The sequence below is a fragment of the Myotis yumanensis genome, unplaced genomic scaffold (assembly GCF_028538775.1).
Source record: "Myotis yumanensis isolate MYYU_CA2020_CCGP unplaced genomic scaffold, mMyoYum1.0.hap1 SCAF_14, whole genome shotgun sequence".
NCBI classification, from domain to species: domain Eukaryota; kingdom Metazoa; phylum Chordata; class Mammalia; order Chiroptera; family Vespertilionidae; genus Myotis; species Myotis yumanensis.
Window position 1 is genome coordinate 1,199,675 of NW_027223765.1, and position 23,939 is coordinate 1,223,613.

The 23,939-nt window shown below is 51.9% G+C and overlaps 1 protein-coding gene across 2 annotated transcripts; it reads right to left on the minus strand.

Annotated features, from left to right (window-relative positions):
* Nucleotides 1-1,459: 1,459 nt before the first annotated feature.
* Nucleotides 1,460-18,244, minus strand: IP6K2 (inositol hexakisphosphate kinase 2). 2 transcript variants are annotated; one of them, XM_070391218.1, is made up of 6 exons: nucleotides 18,104-18,244; nucleotides 8,715-9,037; nucleotides 6,557-6,779; nucleotides 5,568-5,743; nucleotides 2,718-2,893; nucleotides 1,460-2,297 (listed from the first exon to the last, which is right to left on the minus strand). In XM_070391218.1, the coding sequence occupies exons 2-6, from the start codon at nucleotides 8,914-8,916 to the stop codon at nucleotides 1,797-1,799; spliced, it is 1,278 nt and encodes a 425-aa protein (XP_070247319.1). In that variant the 5' UTR covers nucleotides 8,917-9,037; nucleotides 18,104-18,244; the 3' UTR covers nucleotides 1,460-1,796. The 2 variants fall into 2 exon arrangements, with proteins under 2 accessions (XP_070247319.1, XP_070247318.1); XM_070391217.1 differs by lacking the exon at nucleotides 18,104-18,244 and having other exon boundaries at nucleotides 8,715-9,147.
* Between the last annotated feature and the right edge of the window lie 5,695 nt (nucleotides 18,245-23,939).

Sequence of the window (23,939 nt, forward strand, 5' to 3'; positions counted from 1 at the left end):
CAGAAACCATGTCGGGCCATCCCGTCCCAAACCCTCCCATCCTGCTCGCACCCCACTCCTCTCTCAGCAGCTTCCCCTTCCGCTCACGTTGTTTTTAATCCTCAGAGATATTCTTTCCCTTTTCAGAGAGTGGAAGGGAGGGAGGGAAGGAGAGAAACATGGATGTGAAAGAGACACCTCGACTGGTTGCCTCCCACAGGAGCCCCAACCCGAGGTAGGAAGGGAACCGCAGCCCAGGCAGGTCCCTGGCCTGCGACCCTTTGACCCTTGGGTGCCTGGGCCAGCCATCCAACCTCTGAGCAACGGGGACCAGGGCTCTGACATCGCGTGGTCCGTTTCCTCTGCCGGGGACCCACTTCCCTCCTTCACAGCATCAGCCGCTCCCCAGCTACCTGCAGGTGTCACCCTGAGGGTGGCGTGGGTGCCTTGGAGCCTTAAGGGCAGGTCTTTGAAGTCCCGGGAGAGGCCCTGAGGGTCTGCAGGAGGGGTCTCTGGGGCCCTCCCATCTCTGCCCGGGCTGGTCCAGCCACATTCCCCACTGAAGCCTGGGCCAGGGAGCAGGGTTGGGGGCCCAACCAAACCAGGGTGTGTGCATGGCCTGTTTTTGGACGTCGTGGACAGAGGAATACTGGGCCTTGGAGAGATGCCGGGGGTCCAGGGGAGGGGTGAGACTTGCTAAAATATGGCACTCAGACCCTCTGCTCCCTGGTGTCTGGTTCTGCAGTTCAAGACCTCCTGCCACACACACCTCCTCCCAGAAGCCCTCCTAGCACCGAGCACAAGGAGCTCTCCTGGGGCTGCCCTGGCTGGAGGACCAGACGGGCGCAGGGCTGAATACTATGGTGACAGGTGGTGAGGCCGAGAGAGCCAACCTGCCCAGGACACCCCTCATGGCACAGCCATCTCCTGGGACCCTTCACCACAGAGCCCATTGCTGCCAGCAGCCGAGCCTGGTGGCTGCCCCATATTGGTTCCGGGTCCTCTGACATCACAATGTCCAGCCAATGAGCTGCTGCAGGTTTGGCTTAAGCTGCATGAGGGCAGGAAAGACCCGTCCAGAGTCCAGTGTAGTTCTCTCCAGAGGCGCTGGGACACTCGGCTAGCGGACCCCACAGCAATCAGCGAAGGTGATCCGTGTCGGGGTCCTTTGGGGGTCACCTCAGGGTGCTAGGTTAAGAGACTGAAGACCAAGCCAGGAGGCTGTGGTGACTTGAAGGCCCATGGAGGGAGCAGTGGCAAGGAGAATCCTGAGGGGCCAGCGTGGTGGTCACAGGTGAGGAGGCTTCTGAGGGTTGGAAGGGGAGCTGGTTGTCTGCCTCTGGCAAGAAAGACAGGGGGTGGGGGTGGGGGTGGGGGTGGGGGGTTAGAAAGGTGAAGGGGGCAAATGGTGATGGAAGGAGACTCGACTTGGGCAGGTATAAACACACAATATACAGATGATGTTATTACAGACTATATCTGAAATCTATATAATTTTATTAACCAATGTCACCCCAATAAATTCAATAAAAAAAAAATGACAGCAGCACTGTGTACAATTAACAAAAGGGTTTGTATTAGGACATTTACACTCAGGGAAGAAAGAGGTATCTGCTCATCAAACATGGAATGTTGAAGAAACAGGTAAAATAAATAAAGACTCGGAGCGCGGTGGGGCTCGCTCAGGCGGGACTCGAGGCCTCTGTGCGTCAGCTCCAGGCTGCAGAGGCCACCCCCTGGCCACACTGGCTTCCTCCCCGACGCAGCACAGCTGTGCCCGGGACACGGAGGGTCCAGGACCAGTACAGTCGGCCAGCTCACTCCCCACTCTCCTCAGTGATCTCTGTGACAATGTCTATCAGGCTCTGGAGCCCGAAGATGTAGCCAGCATCCTGGCCCTCGTGTATGACGCTGTCCTCGCCGTACAGCCTGCAGGTGGTGTGTGCAAAGTCAATCATGCGCACGTCCACGGAGCTGGTGCTGAGGGGCTTGAAGGCGTAGGCCCCCGCAGACTCGTCGGCGGACTCCTCGGACAGGTCCTCCAAGTCCTCCGCGTCCGAGTCCAGGGCCACCTCCGGCCGCTCCTTGCCGTCGTAGATGATGAGCAGGGAGCTGGAGTAGAAGCGGTAAGACTCCTGTCGCTCCAGCACGGCCTTGAGCTCCGCCAGCTTCTTGAGCACAGGGCCGAGGAGCTCGCGGCGCAGGTACCGCCCGTTGTGGAAGAACTGGAAAAGCGCCTCCTTAAAGCCCTGCACCGACAGCTTCCGGCCATGGTACTTGTTCATGAACATGAGCTGCCCACTGCCCGCCTGGTACACCTGTGGGAGGGAGACCAGCAGGTCAGGGCTGACAGCCACCTCAAAGCTGGGCCCCTGGGGCGTGGCTGGGATAACAGCCCTGCATCAACCAGAGTCTCTAACTTGTTGAGTCACAGGAGACACTGTGCTTGCCAATCAACACCCGGGATACAACCCTCTGACGTGGGTCCTGCCCCAGCTCCGGGTTCAGTATATGGTTGATGGAGAGGGCCTAACCCTCTTGCCTTGCCCGCCCCCTCCTGTCCACAGACTTTGGACTCGGCCAGCCAGGCCAGCCCCAGAGGGGATGACCCAGGCATGCGTGCTTTCTTTTCTAACCAGAAAGTGTTAGGTTTAGTCAAATCTGGTCTCTTTTGAGAAAACAGGACTATGCCAAGGTAGGGGGGGCGGCAGCCCACACCATGCACCAGCTCTCCTCACCTGCATGCCGCACAGGCGCACACCAATGACCGCAGAGGTGCTTTGCTGGCATTTTCGGATCTGGTTGGCTGCCTTCTCCTCTGAAGCATCGTCACCATGCTGGCGTGTCCCCATCTTGAGGTCCAGGACACAAGGTACCTCATATCGGGAAGTGAGGTTCTCCAGTAAGATAAATTCTGAGTGGTTAAGGAAAACACCCTCTAAAGAGCAGGTGCTCTGCAAGGGCCTTTGGCACTCCACTCCAAGGGCACAAGCCTGCACACAGCGCCCAGAGAAGCCCAACACGACAGAGGGCCCACCAGTCCTGCCATCTCCCACACAAGGAGACCAAGGCTGACAACTGGGCTAACGGGCACCCGGGCTGCGGGCTAAATCCCCAGTGGGGTGTGCAGGAGGCAGCCGATCAATGATTCTCTCTCATCATGGATGTTTCTTTCACTCTCTCCATTCCTCTCTGAAATCAATAAAAAATATATTTAAAGAAAAATAAATGTGTCTTTCCCAGCTGCATACACTAAAAACGTCTAGAAACAATGACCAGATGCATGACCCCCCCAACACACAATTCCGTCATGAAACATGAAAATGAAATTAAAATCTCAGTGACCATAAACAGTTTTATTGGAGTACAGCCATACTCATTCATTTACTATATGGCTGCTGTCATGCCACAACGACAGAGTTGTGGCAGAGAGTATGTGGCCCGCAAGACCTAACATATTTACTATTTGGGCCTTTAACTGGAAAGGTTTGCAACCCCTGCCTCAGAGGAATGGTTAAGTTCACATCTGGAGCCGGAAACATACATGACCATGGACTACTTTCCAGAAAGTAAGACAGTTATTACAGACTATTGTGACTGTATCCAGGGGACTCAGGAGCTTATTTTAAAAGTCTCCTACTGGCAAAGGTGTGATAATTTGAGCATCAATAAAGACAACTGCAATGAACGGAAACATGTCAAATATGTTTAAATTAATGGATTCATACTTATGCTAAAAAACTCACTGGAAACCTTTGGAGGATGTCAAGAAACCAACTCATTATTCCAAATACATCTCTAATAAATGATTTAATCTGCTTTTCCTATATAAAGTATACCTCAGGAGAAGCACGTAGTTAATGAGGAAAAGTTTTTCTTTATAGTAGGATTCCAGCTTATGAATGAAGGAATGTCAAAAGCAGAAAGTCACCTAATGAAAAAAACAGATCTAAGGACCATACAAAAGAAAAGGCAAGTGAACACCATGCTTCCAGGTGGACACCATGTCTGAGGCTCTGGTCCCCACCCACCCCCACCCCAATTGAACCTGAATCTGATCAAGCCTGTAGATAAAATGATCAACTTAATGGAAACAGAGGAGACGGAGTAACATATAAGATACTGCAAGGATGTAATCAGTAAGACCCAGATAGTGGGAAACTCTAGGAGACCCAATTTCTTCAGCAATAAATTTCTAAGAAAAAACAAGAAGGATACTTAGAAATCCTTACACATGTCAACCAAAAGCAACACGTGAACCTCATCTACATCCCCCTTCAAGACGACTATCAATACAGAGCTTACTCAGGAGACAATTAGCAAACTGTGGACAGAAACTAGGGATTTCATAGGAAGGAATTACTGTCCACTTTTTCAGGAGTAGCAATGGTAATAATGTTTTAAATACCCTTATCTCGCCCTAACCGGTTTGGCTCAGTGGATAGAGCACCAGCCTGCGGACTGAAAGGTCCCAGGTTCGATTCCGGTCAAGGGCATGTACCTTGGTTGCGGGCACATCCCCAGTAGGAGGTGTGCAGGAGGCAGCTGATCGATGTTTCTCTCCCATCGATATTTCTAACTCTCTATCCCTCTCCCTTCCTCTCTGTAAAAAAATCAATAAAATATATTTTAAAAAATATGTAAAAACAAATAAATAAATACCCTTATCTCTTAGAGATGCATGCTGGGTGTACACAGGGGCAACGCTACACCTGAGACTTGCCTCCAAAACAGTTCAGTTGCCGGTGCTGGGTGTACACAGAAATGACATGGGTGGGTTTCCTGCCGAACCTGGGTAATTGGTACTTAAAGGTTCAACATGTACTATTTTTAACAGGTTTAAATTTTTCCCTAATAAAATGTTTAAAATAAAACACACTCAATGTTTTTTTTTTCACAAACACTCAATTCTGAGGAATTTCCCCCCATAGGATTATAAAAAAATAAAAAAAAATCAAGCCCAGATGGTGTGGCTCAGTGGTTGAACATCGACCCATGAACCAGGAGGTCATGGTCAGGGCACATGCCCGGGTTGCAGGTTCAGTCCCTAGGAGGGAGCGTGCAGGAGGCAGCTGATCAATGATTCTCTCATCATTTATGTTTCTATCTCTTCCCCCTTCTCCCTTCCTCTAAAATCAATAAAAACATATTTTTAAATAATCAATGAGCACATAGCGTGGTGGGTAAGAAGGGAGATAAAAGCGGCCCGTGCTTGCTTCATGGGTCAGCCTGGAGAAGGGGATGGGCAGGTCAGTCCGCCCCACCTGACCCTTGGCAGAGAAGTGTTTGGGGACTTCTGTAGGAGTCTCAAATTCGACCGGCCCCTTGCACTCTAGGCTACAGGCCTCCTGATGCAGACTGGTCCCTAACTAAGAAGCCGCTCATCCCCCAAAACCTCTCAAACCGCACCCTCATCTGCATTCCCAGACCAGCCCTTGGCCTGAGGGCAGTGACTTTGCGCACAGCTGTCACATAGTGGTATCCCGGCACAACCAGGACTAACAGCTCATACCCTTCTCTCCAAGCTCCAAGGGGCTCCTTACCACCACCGCCCCCCAAGACAGAGATGCCCTGTAAACAAAGGATACTGTACTGGTTCCGATGCTTTGCGTTCTCCTTCATTCTCTGTAACTGTTGCTGGTGACACTTCATGCTCCAGGGGTTGTAGTATTTAAGCTGGGAACTGACATTCCCCTTTTTCTCTACACTGTAGTACAAGACTTCAGATTTCTTTAGCCACTCAAATTCTTCTTCTAACTTATGGCTATAAAGAGATAAAGAATCAATAAATCACATTGTCTTATCAAATTCAGGGCCAAAGGAAGCACAAAGGAACTTTGTAGAGTGATGGGAAGTTTGATGTCTTGAGATGGTGGTTTCATTGTACATATCAAACACTTTAAAAAGGTACATGTCACTGTATGTCTATTATACCTCAGGAAAGGTGATTTTTCTTTTTTTTTTATTAAGAGGCCAGCCACTGTTTTTCTACAGTAAGGAGAACCTACGATGCAAGAACAGCCTTTGCCTCCCCACCAGCCCCACAGGCAGCCTACACAGCCTTCTTCAAGGGAGTACCACCCTGGTTTCTGGTACGTCCAGGTTCCCTGACTCCGAAAGCTGGAGACTGGGGAAATCGAAATTGAAACTCCATGGCCATAAGCCAGCCTAACTACTACTACACAGGCCTCAATTGGTATGTTTACAAGCGCTCCAAGGTGTGGCACTCAGAAGGCCCCGCCTAGTGGACTCCTGAGTTGAGGGGATGCCCAGCAGACCATTTTCTCCCACTATCAGTGACCAACCTGAACCCATGGCTGTCTTAGGACAGCTACATCCCCAGGGTGCAGCACAGGGACTGGCATTGAGGAAGGTGACGGAAATCCTCCTATAGCTGCCACCACAGCCACTTCTCCAAACGTCACAATGTAATGCAGAGAAGCTACGCATGCCCCTGAGTGACAAGGCACCTACTAAGTGCACGAAGTGCATCCTTAGGTCCAGGGCACTGAGCTGCAACTAGGATGCCCCGCCACCTCCCTCCCAGAGTTCAGGGTTCCCCTCAGCTTATACCCACCTCTTCATTTTCTCTTCCTTCCAGTGCTGCCGCACCCAGTCCTTGGGGGTCTTCTCTGTTTCCAGGACATGATGTTTTTTGTTTGTCCATCTTAGGAGCTTGCTTTTTGGTTCACAGTCTGAATTGTCTACACTGTCCACAGCTCCATGGTCCCCTTTTAAGGGATATGCTATTAAGCACAAGTTCCTGTCTTCATCTTCATCAAAGCACACAGATACCACACCTAGAAGGGGGGTAAGGAGCAGAGAGGACTATTAATTGCACAGAAGCAGAGAGAACTTTTAATTCCACATATGTTATAAATAACATGATTGTAACATTTGTGGTTTTCTCTTACCCTGTTCCTTAGTCTCTCTGTTGCCAGAGGCCCCAAACTCATCTGCAAACCTAACAAATATCAAAACACTAGAAGAGATGACACCACACAGACAAGCAATTAGGGAGCAAATACAACCGAGGCTTCCTCTCTGATGCACTCAACAAGGCAAGAGCCAAAGAATTACAAGACACACTTTTCCATCATTGAAAACGTTTATTAATTTTTATGTAATCCTTCTACTCCTAAGAGAGGTGTAAAACATTTGCTCTTTGTATCTTGTGGGGATTTTTAATGTCCTAAACAGAAACTCCAATGGCCTCAAGGCCTGCTTTATAGCAGAGCCTGAACACGGGGAACACAGGTGTGCCTGAGGGGTAAGAAGCATCCAAGGGTAAGGAGAGACTGGGCAAGCAAAACAAAATAAAGGAGCAAACAAAACAAACCACACAGCACAACAGACACCCTAGCAGAGGCTTCTTGCAGCACCCCCATACAGGTGGGCGCCCCAAGCCTCTGTCCTTCTCAAAGGTAATTTTATTGGTCTCTTGAGATCTCATATCACAAAAGAACAAAATAAACACAAGGCAAATAGGGCTGGGCTGGGGGTACAGATGGTGGTGCCTGGAGAGCAGCTCTCTCCCCCTTCAGTCTCTAGCACCTGCGTGTGTCATCAGTCAGTCTCTGAGGAGGGTTTGTCAACTGGCAGCATTTCAGCAGGTGTCGACGAGCGCCTTACAACCGACTGGCCGGACACCTCTCCTCCCAGACCTCTCTGGCCCAGGATCACACACTGTGCTCAGTCCTTGCTGCCCGCCCGCTGCAGGGGAATGCGTGCTCAGAGAGAGGCGACACTGCTGAGGTGGTCCCCGGCTCTGGGCGCACAGGAGCCGGGGCGGGGAATTCAGGGGCCACACTTCCCTGTGGCCATGGGGAAAGAACCAGGGGGAAAAAAGGGGCAGGGCGGCCAGCTAACAAAGGGCCTTTGGCTTTGTCCTGGAAAAAACAACAGAGAAGGACCAAGTGAGGGCCCCCAACTCTCCCCCCCCCACCACAACACACATGCATATTCAGAAACAGACAGGTGCCCGGCACATTCTGTCTTCAAAGAGTGTGTTTCAACAGTCCCAGAAGAGCCTAAGTTGTTCAAGAGTCTTTTGTTTAATCAGACAATACACATTTTACATTAATTTCCTTAATGGATTCATCCTTAATTTTCAAAGAACCCCGCCTCCCCAGGAAAGAACACACCATGCTGGTGGCTGCTGATGTCCCCCCAAAATGCGTTATAAAAAGGCAGAGTCACCATCTGTGAAACAGAAGGTTGCTGTAACATGGCAATGTCAGGGACATTCCGTCACTGGCCTTCAGCTAGTCAGCACAGGCCTCCCACTCCTGCATTCCATCTGACTAACCTGCTCCCGAGCCTACCTAATCACCAGGGCTTCTGGTTTTCTGGAGGACAAAAAGCCGGCCGCAGTATTCTGGGCAAAATCCTCCCAGAGTCTTCCCCCGCTGTCCCTCCATGGAGACTATGGGTTACTGCGATCAAGAGACACTTGAACATAAAACACAACTACACTTTCACCAAAAACCAAAATAAACTCAAAGCAATCCACAAAACAAAAGACAATTGAGCAATCTTACCAGGGCTTGCAAACTGAGGGTGTGAGGTGCTGGGCTGAGGGCCAAGAGGAGGAGGAGGCGGAGGGAAAACACAGAGTGAGCGGGAGGGGTGAAGGCTCTGGGTATGGCTGCCACGGAGGTCCCCACGCCTCACATCTCCTGGCCTCACATCTCCTCGCCAGGCGCTGGCGACCCCTACCTGCAGCGGGGGCTCACCTTTGTACTGGGGAGTGAATCTGCGCATCTCAGCTGGGAGAGTCTCGTAGAACTGGTGCTCCCTCGGGACCAGGGGCTTGCACAGAGTCGTCTCGTTGAAGCGGAGCACACAAGAGTGCCCCCCGACCTGGTGGATAAAGGGCTCCAGCAGGACGCCCTTGGCGCGGGGCTCCACGTCCATGGCCCTGAAGGCTGGGCTCATCCTCCAGGGGCAAGCAACAGGAAGAAGGGGGAGGCAGCAGGGCCCAGCGGCCAGAGCGTCCTCCGTCTGTCTGTATCGGTGTGTCTGGCCTTGGCTCCTCGGTTGCACACGACGGGACGCTCTGCGGGAAGCAAACAGTGGCAGGAGTTGGAAGTGACCTGGGAACGGCATCTGCCTTAGAGCGGCATCTGCCCTGAAGCCCTCCACCTCCAGCAGCAAGACAAACAGACTGATCTCACGCAGAGCGCCCGCCCACATCACCCTCTACTGCCCCGCCTCCTCCCGCAGACACAAACAAAGCCTGCTGGGCGAGGCCTACACATGGGGCTGGACTGACTCTAGGTGCCTCTAAACCAGGGGTCCTCAAACTACGGCCCGCGGGCCACATGCAAATACAAATATTGTATTTGTTCCCATTTTGTTTTTTTACTTCAAAATAAGATATGTGCAGTGTGCACAGGAATTTGTTCATAGTTTTTTTTAAACTATAGTCCGGTCTTCCAACGGTCTGGCCCCCGTTTAAAAAGTTTGAGGTCCCCTGCAAACAGCCCTTCTTAGACAGTGCGGGACAAAACGTGAAGCCACAATGAGGGAAAGTCATCATTTCAAACCTAATATTCCGATTAAATCTTACTATTTTCTAATAAAATTGTTAAACTGAAGGTAACTGATGTCCAAGTCTCTTTGTTAATTATATATTTTTCAATAAACTACTTTTTAGAGAAGTTTTAGGTTCGATACAAAATTAAGAGGAAGATAGAGAGATTTCCCATATAACCACCTGCCCCCACATATGCGTGACACTCCCCCCCCAGTGCAGCACATTTATTACAAATGAGAGGCCCGATGCACGACATTCGTGCAAGAGTAGGCCTTCCTTCCCCAGCTGCTGGCACCGGCTTCCCTCCGGCACCCAGACCTGGGCTGCTTCCCTTGGGCAGCGTGCAGGCACCCAGACCCTGGCTGCTTCCCTTGGGCAGCGTGCAGGCACCCGGGAGAAGGCTGGCTTCCCTCCAGCCCCGCTTCATCAGGAAGGAGTCTGGAATGATGTTCAGTCTGATTAGCATAATACCCTTTTATTATTATAGATTATTATTATAGATGATGATAAACCTACATCATCCTAGTTTACATTCATGTTCACTGTTGGTCATTAATTAGGTTTTTATAAAATGCACTTAAAGGGAAAAACTGCTTCCACGCCATCTAGTAAGATTTGCTTCCCCAGGGCGGCCAAACACATGCCCCGGCACCTTTATTAGCAGTGGAGCTTGGCCCCTGCTTTAATGATTAACGTCTGTATCTAAAAACAACTGGTCAAGGCTGTCCGACTCCCTTTAAAAGATACAGTGTTCTAGGTCACCAACTATTTTTATCAGTTCTATCCTGATCTCCAAAAGCTGGGACAGGCCTTTCAACCAAAGCTGTACTCCCGGGGCAATCACAGCTCGCTCCCATGCTGAGGCCAGGGCCTTACAGCTGACTTCGCATTCCCAAACACCCTGGATCGCAGCCAGGCCCTCCTCTGTGTAACTGTTAACAGTGTTAGGGCAAGTCTGTTTTCTGTCTGTAATTTACGGCCGACAGTCACTCCTAGCATTACTTCCAGGGCTTGGGCTACCCTTCAGTTTCCGTACGGGGATTCTTACTGAGTATTCCTCTGGTTCCCATGACTCCCACAGAGATGGGGGTGGTGAGGATGGCCTGCGGGAGATGTGCCCACTGTCCTCTAAAGGGGGTAAAGCCCCTATTATGTGCCAGACTCACTGCCGGATCAAACCTCATTTAGTCCTCACAATACCTTCAAAGAGGTAGATACTACTCTCCCTGTTGCAAACAAGGAAGCTGACTCGGGGAGGGCAGCAAACTCATCCCCAGTAAGAGACAGTAAGGCACAGCTCCCAATGAACCTCAAGCTGCTGGATGCTCCCACATGGCAGCCGCCAGGGCCAGGGCCTCTGCGTTGGCATAGCGCTCCTCCGTACTTGGGACATTTAGCGGGTCCTACGAGAGTGCTTTCACTATGTATTTATAGCACCTGTTTATAAAACACGCTGAACACAGGGGTACGTTCTGAGAAATGTATCAGTAGGCGATTCTGTCATTGTGCGAACATCAGGGTGCACTTACACAAACCTAGATGGTACAGCCCACCACACCCCTAGGTTGTATGGTACAGCTCACTGCTCCTAGGCTACAAGCCTGTACAGCATGTTACTGTGCAAAACAACACGAGACTAAATCACACACAAGAGAAAATTACGCGCCCAGCAGGTGTGGCTCAGTGATTGAGCATTGACGCATGCACCAGGAGGCCCCCAGTTTGAGTCTGGTCAGGGCCAATGCCTGGGTTGTGGGCTTGGTCCCCAGTAGAGGGTGTGCAGAAGGTGTTCTTATCAATGTTTCTATCTCTTTCTCTCTCTTCCTCTCTCTCTAAAATCAATAAAAACATTTTTTTTAAAAAGAAAAAATCATAGCCGAAACCGGTTTGGCTCAGTGGATAGAGCGTCGGCCTGCAGACTGAAGGGTCTCAGGTTCGATTCCGGTCAAGGGCATGTACCCAGTGGGAGATGTGCAGGAGGCAGCTGATCGATGTTTCTCTCTCATCGATGTTTCTAACTCTCTATCTCTCTCCCTTCCTCACTGTAAAAAATCAATAAAATATATTTTTTTTTAAAAAAGAGAAAATTATGTAATCAAGAGGCGCTGTAAACACAAGATGTATGTAGCTGATGCCGGCAAAACATGCATATTTTTACAGAAAACCTTTGTGCTTTTTTTTTTAAATAAGCAGAGAGAGTACACTCTAAAATAATGATAAAAAGTACCACATAGTAAATATATAAACCAGTGACAGTCATTTATTATCTTGTTAAGCATCATGCACTGTACATAATTGTAAGTAACATCTTTTATACACCTGGCAGCTGGCTTGTTTACACCAGCATCACCACAAACGTGTGGGTAATGTGTTGTGCTACAATGTTAACATGGCTAGAGGTCACTAGGCGAGAGGAACTTTTCACTTCTATTATAATCCTAAAGGACAGCCGTCATAGATGTGGTCTGTTGTTACTGTCACTGTGTGGCACATGACTATACAACCTTTCAGAGTTTACACTGGTGTTCATTTCTTCCTTTCAGAGAAAACAGGCTGTAGACCCCAATTAAACTCAAGGGGTAGGAATTAATAAGCTTCCCTACATGCAAAGTGTAGAAAACCAAAGGTCCTGATTTTTTTAAAATGCGTTTTTATTCATTGTAGTAAGAAAGGGAGGGAGAGGGAGAGTGAAACATTGATGTGAGAGAAAACCATTGAGCATTGATCAAGTTGCCTCCTGCACAGCCCCTACTGGGGATCAAGCCTGCAACTCAGGCATGACCCTGACCGGGAATCGAACCGTGTGACCTTCTGGTTCATGGGTCGATGCTCAACCAACTGAACCCCGCCGGCCAGGGCCAAAGGTCCCGATTTCTCACCTGGCACTACCTTCTCATCATCAGAGTAGCATTCAGGAGGGCATGTGCTAAGGAATCCCAAGACACAACACAGGCCATCAGCTCTAAGGGTGAGCACATTCCTGTCATTCCAGACTCTCTCCATAAGGTGGCGCTCTGAGATGCTTGGCCACAAACGCCCCTTCTCAAGATCTGAGGAGGGTGGTTCCCTCTCTCCTACTGAAAAGACCTGGTGATTAAGAGCAATTCCAAAGGAAACCTACAGACTGACTCATGGTGAGACTGCTAGTACCCCAGCGCGAACCGGGTACCATCATTATTAAATCGTGAACGTCTAAGACACCCCTCATGGGCCAGGCTTTAGAAACATAATCCAAAAACCTTTCCAAAAGTGTACAAAACTACTTTTGTTATCAGAGCAATGCTAACAACAACACAAATCCCTTTCCACCTCTGTTCAAGATTCCTTAAACGTATTCAATTCAAAAGAAAACTATCTTTCCATACGTTTCTTATCCATCCCCACCTCCAAAGACAAACCTAAAACAAACAAAAACAAGTCCTTTGAGCAGCTCCCTATAGAGGATGGCTCCTGGGTGTGGCTGGGGGCTGAAAGGCTGGGCGGGGGTCCCTGCCTCCTCCCGGGCCCTCAGTGTGCCCACAGCTGCTGGGATGATGCAGTCCCCAGGACACGACTCCCCGGAGAGTCGTCATCATCCTGAGCAGAGAGGCAAGAAAAATAAGGCTCATTCTCACCTGAGCCAAGTCTGACGACAGAGGAAACTCCCAGTGGGAGGCGGAATTATACTGCAGTGAGGTGACTGGATGACTTGGAGAAAATCCCCATTAGGTTTTACAGACTTGTTTTCTGATCTCTAAAATAGGAGAGGGCTGGAGTAGATCTCTACTCTGTGGGCTGAGTAATCAAATTAGTGTTTTAATCAAAAAGGAAAAACAAATAAATGTCAATGTACTGCACAAGGAAGGTGAGTCCTGTTTTGTGATTCTTTTATTTCAACTGTGTTCAGTCTCTTTAGGAACTTAAGTATGTCTTCACTCTACAGCATATTCCCCGGGCCCTTACAGGCCCTATCCCTGTAGGGAAATGAAGGATCGACTTCTCTCGTAGCCTCCAAAGAAAAGTACCCCAAGCACCTGCTCTGCGTCCCCTGCTACTCTCTCCTGTTCCACATGCGGTTTGAGCAATGGGGTCGCTTAATGGTTTTCAAACATCTGAGTCTAAGGCAGGGGTGGGCAAACTTTTTGACTCGAGGGCCACAATGGGTTCTTAAACTGGACCGGAGGGTCGGAACAAAAGCATGGATGGAGTGTTTGTGTGAACTAATATAAATTCAAAGTAAACATCATTACATAAAAGGGTACGGTCTTTTTTTTTTTAGTTTTATTCATTTCAAACGGGCCGGATCCGGCCCGCAGGCCGTAGTTTGCCCAGGGCTGGTCTAAGGCCTAGTTCCCCAAGAACTTGGGGTAGTAATGGTTACTGTGAAGTCCATGCAATGGATAAGCCCTGTATCTAGAGAGCTACGGGATACCAAACAACCAATGCCCATCAGATTTATTATGTTTAACTTTCTATATTACCTCACATTTGTCCACGAAACTATGAACAGCTAAGGAACGCAGCAGGAGTCATCCTGGGCTAGGACAGAGCTTTCTCCCACAATTCACTTCCCTAAATCTATTAAACTGGATTAGGGATCTCCTGGAAACAGTTTATTAATATTCTTAACTTTTAAAATACTACAAATAAAACAGCTATGACTCATGACACGCCCCGGGCCCCTAGCTCACATGCCTAGAATTTAATTAATGAGGCTACAAACGGGACCTGCTGGGGCTGCGACGCTGCCTCCAGAAAAGCCCCAAGTTTGGGTAGACACAGGGGACAATGTGAGCCCACCAGCCTGATGGCGGGAAAGCAACCCTCACCACCCGGCCCCTCCTCTCCATGAGCTCTCCTGTGGCCCCAGAGCTGCAGCCTGGCACTGCACACATCCACCCCCCCACAACTCCACCACCAGTGTCGGTCACTGGCACTCTCAAACACTGCTGGGAGAAAGACAAAAAGTTACCACCACTTATAAAGTTAAACATATACTTATTATACGACCCAGCAATCTTCCTCATAGGTATTTACCTAAGAGAAATAAAAACAAATGTCTACACAAAGAATTGTACATGAGGGGTGGGGGGTGGTCTAGACGAGATGGGGGGGGGAAACATATGTAATACTTTCAACAATAAAAGATTAAAAAAAAAGAATTGTACATGAGAATGTTCATAGAGGCATTCTTCATAATAGCCAAAAGGTAGAAACAACCAATGCCCATCAAAAAGGTGAATGAATAAACACATTGTGGTATGCCATATATCTGTATAATGGAATATTCATGAAAAGGAATGTATTGATAGTGCAAAAAGAAGATTAATCACAAGAACATTATGTTAAGTAGAAAAAGTCAGTCACATAAGATATACTGCGAAATTCCATTTATCTGAAATTCTAGAAAAAGCAAAACCATAGCAGCAGATAAGCAGTTGCCAGGCAACAGAGGAAGGGGAATAGGACTGGCTGCAAAGGGGCCCAAGCGAACTCTCAGATGTAGTGAACACAGTCCATGCAGTCACTGGGACAGTGACTATATAAGTCTGTCAAAACTCATCAAGTTATAGGCTTGAAATTGACATTATTGTAGAGAAATTACACTTCAATAAAGGGAATTTTACTTATACATTTTTTAATCTATAAAATTTTCATAATTACGTATTATAATAATCAGAAAATATACTTTAAAAGGTCATAATGGCAGTGTAACAATTTCTATATACAAGTGCACTGGCGGTATTTGCCTTCCCATCCACTCTAACGGAGCTCCTCGGCCTCACATTGAGTATCTTGCATCATTTGCACCAAGGTCAGTCTGAGTCACCACCCTGGTCAAAGAAGGGTTTCTTCTCTCCTGGGAAGGTACCCCTGATGCCAGAGTCGTTCAGGGACAGCCATGTATTTCCGCATAAATCCAAGATTCCCAGTCAGGGCACATACCTTGGCTGCAGGCTCCTCCCCAGCCCAGGGTCCCTGGTTGGGGCAAGTGCAAGAAGCAACCGATCGTGTTTCTCTCACATCAATATTTCTCTGTCTTTCCCTCTCCCTTCCACTCTCTAAAAATCAGTGGAAAAATATCCTCAGGTGAGGATTAAAAAATAAATAATAAAAACAAAAACATGCTTTAAAACGTCATCACATGAGTGTGATCATCTGCAAAAATATCTTCATCTGAATTAAAGGGGATATTCCTCCCAGTGCATCCCCTTTAGGAGCCCAACAATGGAAAATTTTCACCTCAGCGAGCAGCCTCGGAGGCGCAGGCTCCACCCAGTTGCCTGGATAGTGACAGCTCTGGTGCTCACAGAAGCTCTGGCACCTCCTGCAAGGGCACCAGCAAGCTCATCAGTCAGCGCTGTCCCCTCCTCACACATCCACTGCTCAGGCAGAGGCAGGGCTGCTATCCAGCCCACCTGTCACTTTCCAAGCCTTGAATCACAAAAGTCTATTACATCTGCTCAGCTCATTTTACAATTATACCAACTCTCATCCTAGGTCTCATTCATTTGATTTCTAACAATAACTGTGAATTCTACTCTCAAATCACAAAGCAAGTAAACCAATTGGAGTAACAGTTAACAGTTCAAATGATTTTTCCTCCAAAGGAAAAGTTACTAAGCAATCAACTGGCCGATTATGTCAAATATGATAGAAGATTAATTTTGCCCACTTTTTGAAAAATATATTTTTATTGATTTCAGAGAGGAAGGGGGAGGGAGAGAGATGGAAACATCAATGATGAGAGAGAATCATGGACCGGCTGCCTCCTGCACGCCCCCAACTGGGGATTGAGCCCCCAACCCGGGCCTGTGCCCTTGACGGGAATGGAACCCGGGGCCCTTCAGTCCGCAGGCCGACCGCTATCCACTGAACCACACCAGCCAGGGCTAATTTTGCCCTCTTTTTAATGCTGACAGTGGCTAAAGTTAAAACAATAACATTACCCCAAAACTTCTCTTCCAATACTTAACACCAGGTTACAGGATGCAATTATATAAACCCCACAGCAGCAACCGGTGGAAATCAGCATCTTAGTTCACTTAAAATGTTACCCTGCTAAAACATGCAAGCACGACAAATATTTTAAATACTAGAATTCATCAAGATTACTGTAATCATGGTGCTTTGTAGAAACTATCATAAAACTGGTTCCCTGCAACATTTTTGTTACCGCTTTTCAAAGGTTTCAGTACGTTTTCTTAGGACTACTTTTATTTATTTATTTTTTACTATATTTTATTGATTTTTTACAGAGAGAAAGGGAGAGAGAGGGATAGAGAGTTAGAAACATCGATGAGAGAAACATCGATGAGAGAAACATCGATCAGCTGCCTCCCGCACATCTCCTACTGGGGATGTGCCCGCAACCCAGGTACATGCCCTTGACCGGAACCGAACCCGGGACCCTTCAGTCCGCAAGCCGACGCTCTATCCACTGAGCCAAACCGGTTAGGGCAACTTTTATTCTTGATCTGTGTACATTTTGCTACCAAAATGTTGTTGCATTTGTTTGTTTTCGAAATCTTCACTGGAGGCTATGTCTTTATTGATTTTAGAGGAAGAGAGGAAGGGGGGGGACAAACACCCCCGTGGGAGAAACACGCCCCGGATGACACCCACCACCTTCGGGCGTCAGGGAGGACCCCCCACCTGGGCCACCTGGGCCCGGCCAGGGCGCTCCTGCTGCTCTGTCCCCAGCAGCGGCCGGTTCCAGCCCCGGCCCGGCCCGGCACCGGCGAGCGCCGGGTCCTGCCGGCCTCCGCGCCCCCTTCACGGCCTCCGCGCCCCCTTTCACGGGGACTCCCCTCCCGGCTCTGAGCGTGAGGCCGAGTCGGACCAAGAAGGGAACAGCCCCTTCGGATGCCGCCCATGCAAAGCGGCCGGCGACCCCACGCGACGGCGCCGCGGGGGAGGCCGATGGGCCCGGAGAACGCGCCCCCGCGGCCCGTGGGGCTCGGGCTGAGCGGCCACCTCGGAACCAGGCGGTCCCGGCTGGGTTCCCGGTCGGGGCGCGGGGCCGGGCTGCGGGCGCGATCCCGGGGGGCGATGCTCCGGGCAGCCCGCCCGCCCCTGCCCTCCCCGTCCTCTCCTGAAGCCCAGGAGCGTGTTCAGAGAGGACGCCCCCGGGCGCCTTCGGGCTCCTCGGGGGAAGGACGTGGCGGCGGCGTCCTCCCCGACGCCCGCTGACGGGCCAACGGCCACTCGGCCCTCAAAATGGCTGCGCCTCGGCCGCCCCCGGGAAGCGCACCTGCGGCGCCGGGGCTCAGCGCCCAAGCAGGCGGCCGCGCCCAATGCCCCGCGGCTATGCGCCCCGAGACCCGAGGCCCGAGGCTTCCTCAATGACCGGGGGGGCCTGCACCCCGCAAACATCCGGGGGAGAGACCGCCCCCCAACAAGCAAGGGAGACCCTGCCCCCCAAAACCCGCGTAGCCCTTCCCCTCCCGGAACCTGGAGAGAGAACGTCTCCCTCAAATGACCCCGAGAGACACGGCCCCCGAAGTCCCGCGGCTCCCCCGCCGCCCGCCCCCGCCCCCGCCCCGCCGTAACAGCGCGAGCCCCCCCCAAAGAGCCCGGGGGACCCCTCAGGCCCGGAAGCCTCACCCCACAGCGGCTCGGAGAAAGTCTCCCTCAAAGCTCTCGGGGCGACGAAGCCAGAGGCGAGGCGAAGCGGGCGTTACGGGGAGCCCCGGCCGGGCCCGCGGCGCTTCCGTCCTATTGTTTCTCCCCCGTAAAGATGGCGGCGGCCTGGCCGAGCCCCGCCCCCAGCCTCCCTCCCGGCGACCCTCGCTATTGGCTCCCACCAGGAGCCCCGCTCGCGGATTGGGTGGTCCGAAAAGCGCTGTTGCTAGGGTGCCGGGGCTCTCCGCAGCAGCTTCCGGGAGGGGCGGGGCGATGGGCGGGGCAGGGGGCGGGGCCTTGTCACGTCCCCTGGACGGGTGTCCGAGGAGGTCCGTTGGGTGGTGGGTGGACCGATGGGCTTCGGGCCGACGGGTGCAGGGCGGGCTGGCTGCGGGGCGGGCGGGTCAGCCAACCTCACCATCACCCGGAGTCTAAGGGGCTCCCGGGGATGCGGGGCGTTCAGTGCCAGCGTTGAGTCATTTGTCAGCAAACTGGGAAGTTGGTCCTGATGGATGGACAGAAAGACGGACGAAGAGCGGCTGTGAACGGTGGATAGAGGCGTGTCTAATGTCGGGCGGACCGAGGTCTGGGTGTAGATGGGCGGGAAACGACGACGCACAGAGGGGTGGACGGAAGGACGGCCTTCAGGTTTGCTGTGACTGGTGGCTGGTGGCCCCGTGTCCACCCAGGTCCCACCCCGCCGCACGTGGCGGGGCTTGTGTGAGGCTCAGTGTCCTAGACGCGGCGCTGGCCCGTCCGGCTCCCCGGAATGAACGTGGGTGTCCCTGGGGGGGCCAGGGAGGGGCTGGTGCTGAGGAGAAGGGCTGGGGCTCCCCACCTGGGCGCTGCTCTTCGCGTGAAGGCGCCAGTGTTGCAGCGCCGCGTGGGTGGTTTTCAGAGGGGTGCGATCAAGCAGATGGAATTCATCCGACAAGTATTTAGCCCTGGCCGGTGTTGCTCAGTGGGTAGAGCGCCGGCCTGCGGACTGAAGGATCCCGGGTTCGATTCCGGGCAAGGGCACATACCTCGGTTGCAGGGCCCGGGCCCTGGTGGGGGCTCGTGCAGGAGGCAGCTGATCGATGTGTTTCTGTCTTTTCCTCTCTCTTCCACTCCCCCTAAAAATCAATGGACAAATATCCTCGGGTGAGGATTAACAACAAACAAAACCAAATATTTATTGAGCATGTATGCTCTGTGGTGGGAATACAGCAATAAACAAAAAACAGGTTTTTTTTAAAAAGCTTACCCTTGCCCGGCCGCTGTGGCTCAGGGGTTGAGCATCAACCTAAGAACCAGGAGGTCATTGGTTCAATTCCTGATCGGTTGGGGCACATGCCCGCGTTGTGGGCTTGATCCCCAGGAGGGGGTGTGCCTGGGGTTGTTCCTCCTCTCTGCTCCCCTCCAGCCCCACTGCTCAGCCTCCCGGGTTTCCCACGTATCACATGGTGCATTCTCCAGGCTCAGGGACTGGCGCCAGCTGTTCCCCGAACCGGGACTGCACCCCAGAGCCCCAGGGCCCCTCAGTGTGAGCCCCTCATCCTGCCCTGCTTTCGTCCACGGCTGCTACCAGTCATTTATGTAAGTGTCGTCCTCTCACCGCGTTGGCTTCCTCCCCTAGAACGTGAGCTCTGTGAGGTGGAAATCCCGTTGTTCATGAATGTAGCCCGAGCACCTCAAACACCAAGTAGGTCCAGAAAGGCATGCTGACTGACTGAATAAAAGCATGCCAGGCGGTGGTGAGTGAGGAGGGTGATGGGAAAGCAGTTAAATGGTGCAGCAGGAGGCGGGGGCAAGGTGAGAGGGCCCGGGTCTAGGCTAGCTCGGGGTTGGGCCTCTCACACCCGGGGGCGGCTAGGAGGAGGCCGAGCCCAGCTCCTGCCCGTTCCCCCGCTGAGGCTTCAGGACCTGCAGCAGGTGCTGTGGACTCAGAATAAAAGGCCGACAGGCACCAGTCATTCAGGCCTCCCCGCCAGGCACTGCCTCACTCTCTCGGCCCCCCAGGCTCCCATGCCAGGGCTCCCCTATGCAGGTGGAGGCTGGACAGGGCAGGGTCTCCCAGGGGCTGCAGGGCCCTCCAGTGTGCTTCATCTGAGTCCTTTTTTTAAAACATTTTTTTTTTTTTTATTGATTTCAGAGAGAGGAGGGAGGGGGAGAGAGAAACATCAATGATGAGAGAGACGTGGATCGGCTGCCTCCTACACGCCCCACACTGGGGATCCAGCCCACAACCCAGGCGTGTGCCCTGACCGGGAATCAAACCCTGACCTCCTGGTTCATGGGCCGATGCCCCACCCCTGAGCAATGTCAGCAGGGCCATCTGAGTCCTTTTTAAAAATATGTCTTTAGTGAGAGGAAGCGGGAGGGAGAGACAGAGAGAGAAACATCAACTGGTTGCCTCCTATATACCAGCCTGGGACTAAACACACAGCCTGGGTCTGTGCCCTGACAGGGGACTGAGCCAGCAGCTTCTCAGTGCACAGGACAATGTTCAACCAGCTGAGCCACACCAGCCAGGGCTCATCTGAGTCTTGTTTTGTGTTTGACCTCTGAGAAATCATTAAGCATAATGTTTTTGTTTTATGCACCTTTCTGTATTTGTTATAATATTCCACATAGTTTTAAAATTTTATATTATAAAAAAAAAAAAAAGGCCCTGACCAGTTTGGCTCAGTGGCTAGGGCAGGGGTGGGCAAACTTTTTGACTCGAGGGCCACAATGGGTTCTTAAACTGGACCGGAGGCCGGAACAAAAGCATGGATGGAGTGTTTGTGTGAACTAATATAAATTCAAAGTAAACATCATTACATAAAAGGGTACGGTCTTTTTTTTTTTTTAGTTTTATTCATTTCAAACGGGCTGGATCCGTAGTTTGCCCACAGCTGGGCTAGAGTGTCGGCCTACGGACTGAAGGGTCCCAGGCTCGATTCGGTCAAGGGCATGTACCTTGGTTGCGGGCACATGTACCTTGGTGTGCAGGAGGCAGCTGATCGATGTTTCTCTCTCATCGATGTTTCTAACTCTCTATCCCTCTCCCTTCCTCTCTGTAAAAAATCAATAAAATATATTTTTAAAAAAAGAAAAGAAGTTATCGTGTTTTCTTTGATTACTGAATCCGAATTATTAACCGGTACCCACATTATGAACCGGTACCGTCCTGGTGAATGATGCGGATTGACTACTAACGGGACGCCTAGTAAACGTTCCTGAGAAGGTGGTCCTTGGGCGGAGGGAGGGCCCACCATGGTGAGTTTGGCCTGAGGACGTCACTGGGGCCTGCGGGGATGGGCCCTGGTGGGGACAACCGCAGGCAAACATCAAGGCTTTTGCCCTGAAGGGAGAGCGATGGGGCGGTCGCTCCAGGAGGCGGTGGGAGCAGAGGAAAGGCTCAGTTTCTGCCTGTGGCTCCTGTTTTCTCCCTAAAAACCAGGCGAGGCCATTGCTGATGGGGGCAGGGGCACCAGAGGTTAGAGATGATGGAGGGCGAGGGTGGGCAGCAAGCACTGCGGGGCTGGAGATGGAGGGAGGGAGTGAGGGAGCTGGCCTCAGGGATGAAGGAACCAGGCCCAGCAGGAATGGGCCGGGGCCAGAGGTCGTCCAGAGCCGGAGAGGCAAGAACCGGACCTGGAGGTTGAGGCGGCCCTTCCGCCTGAAGACGGCAGCTGGGCAGCCTTTGTTGCACTTCGTCTCCCTCCCGAGCAGCCCTGGCGGGTGGGGGCGGGTGGGGTGGGGGGAGCATAGACGATCAGCATCTCTCCACACCCCTTTCCTGCCTGTTCCTTAAGCGGAACGAGCCGTTCTTGCTCAACCCCACCCTCTCTGGCCTCAAGAACTCCCAGTGGCCCCCGCGCCGGCTCAAGGGTTGGGTTGGACATGCAGATGCTTGTAGGGAACGCGATGTTCCACCAGCGCAGGGCGACCCTGGATGTCCCCCACCCCCACTCTCCACACCCACAGCCTGGATGTCTGCCCAGGGGCGGGGCTGATGGCAAATCATTCCTAAGAATTTTTTTCTTTTTTCCAGAACAAAAGGCAGGAAAATTACCAAGAAAAAGATCCCTCCGGGCCAGGGTGGAGGCGCTGGAAGCACACCCAGTCCCTGGCACCAGCAGGCAGTGAGGACGGGAGGGGGGGCACTCGGGAACCCCGTTTGCTGGAAAGCCAGCCTGGTCATAGCAACATTCTTTTCTTTAATATTTTTATTGATTTCAGACGGGGGCAGGGGAGAGAAACATCAATGATGAGAATCCCTGGTCAGCTGCCTCTTGCACGCACCACACACTAGGGATGGAGGCTGCAACCCGGGCATGTGCCCTGACCAGCCACCCAGCTATGCCGCCGGACTACACAACACCCTTACGGGCCTTTCCTGCACACTGTCAACCAGACCCTTGGACCAGTTCCCGGTCTCGGACGCTAGGCCCTTGGTTATAAACTAGCTTTACCCATTTACCAGGGAGGAGGACAGCGCGCCCTGGGAGCACAAGAGGGGAGACGGCTCCAGCCACTGGACCCCAGCTCCCGACTGCATGCCCAGGCCAAGTCCAGGGCAGGGGAATGGGCGGGGGGTACCCACCCGTAACCCTGGCTCCTTGTTCCCAGAGGAGCCAGCCTGAAAGAGGCTCCAACTCACCCTTGTGGGCTGCCCTCAGGCCAGCTGCGTGAAACTGCCTTCAGTTCTGACATACGAGTTCAGGGTCTGGGGGTCACGTGCCCCCTCCCCGCTCAGCTCCATCCTGGTTGGGGAGATGCTCTGGCTTCCCAAGCTGCCCGGGGCAACCACCCCTTGTCTGGGCCCAGGCTTATTCCTGGGGCATCTGAGCCCGTGTAGCCTCACCTCTCACTCCGAGCCGAGGCTGGCGGCACAGCCCTGGGACAGGAGGCAGCGTCCAAGGTGACCCAAGGTGACTCAAGGGCTGATCCAACTTGCCCGGGAGGGATGCACATCTGCCCTGCAGGCCGAACCCAGCCTCAGGTCCCTGCTCCTCCGTCTGCCTGGACATGGGATGTGCACTCACGTCCCCTCAGGCCCGGCCTTCCATTTTGAGAATGAAAATGTCCAGTTCACAGTAAGGAAGCTCAGATGTTATGCTGCAAATGTTGGTTTGCTTAGCTGGGGGTCTGGACTCTCGCGCTTCCTTTTCACCTGTTTACTAGAAAAAAATACCAACCGCACACGCCTGCCGCCTCACCCTGGGCCTTGGAGGACCTGGCCAGGAGATGCTGGGTCCTGGCTTCCAGGAGAACACAGTGACCTTTGACCCTGGGCTCAGTGCAATTCTGCAGAGGAGGAAGGGGTGGGCCTGAGCCAGGAGGTCACGGGTTCCATGCCAGGATGTGGGATTGATCCCCTGGAGGAAGCGTGTAGGAAACAGCCGGTCTCTCATTGATGTTTCTATCTCTCCATCCCTCTCTCTAAAAATCAATAAAGCCCGGCCAGTGTGGCTCAGTGGTTGAACCTCGACCTATGAACCAGGAGGTTGCAGTTCAATTCCCAGTCAGGGCACAGTGGGGTGTGCAGGAGGCAGCCGATCAATGATTCTGTCATCATCATTAATGTTTCTCTCTCTCTCTCCCTCTCTAAAAATCAATAAAAAAAAATAATTCAGCAAGCCGGTTTGGCTCAGTGGATAGAGTGTTGGCCTGCGGACTAAAGGGTCCCGGGTTCGATTCTGGTCAAGGGCATGTACCTCGGTTGCAGGCTCCTCCCTGGCACGGGCCCTGGTCGGGGCTTGTGCAGAAGGCAACCAATCGATGTGTTTCTCTCACATTATTTCTGTCTTTCCCTCGCTCTCTGAAAATCAATGGAAAAATATCCTCA

What these genes read in the sequence shown, in the direction of transcription:
- IP6K2 (XM_070391217.1), bottom strand. Translation starts at nt 9,087, where the DNA reads ATGCCGTTCCCAGGTCACTTCCAACTCCTGCCACTGTTTGCTTCCCGC. An exon ending in AAGGAAGAGAAAATGAAGAG is followed by an intron (nt 5,744 to 6,556) that starts GTGGGTATAAGC and finishes ATCTCTTTATAG; the next exon opens with CCATAAGTTAGAAGAAGAAT. An exon ending in AAAGCATCGGAACCAGTACA is followed by an intron (nt 2,894 to 5,567) that starts GTATCCTTTGTT and finishes TTAACCACTCAG; the next exon opens with AATTTATCTTACTGGAGAAC.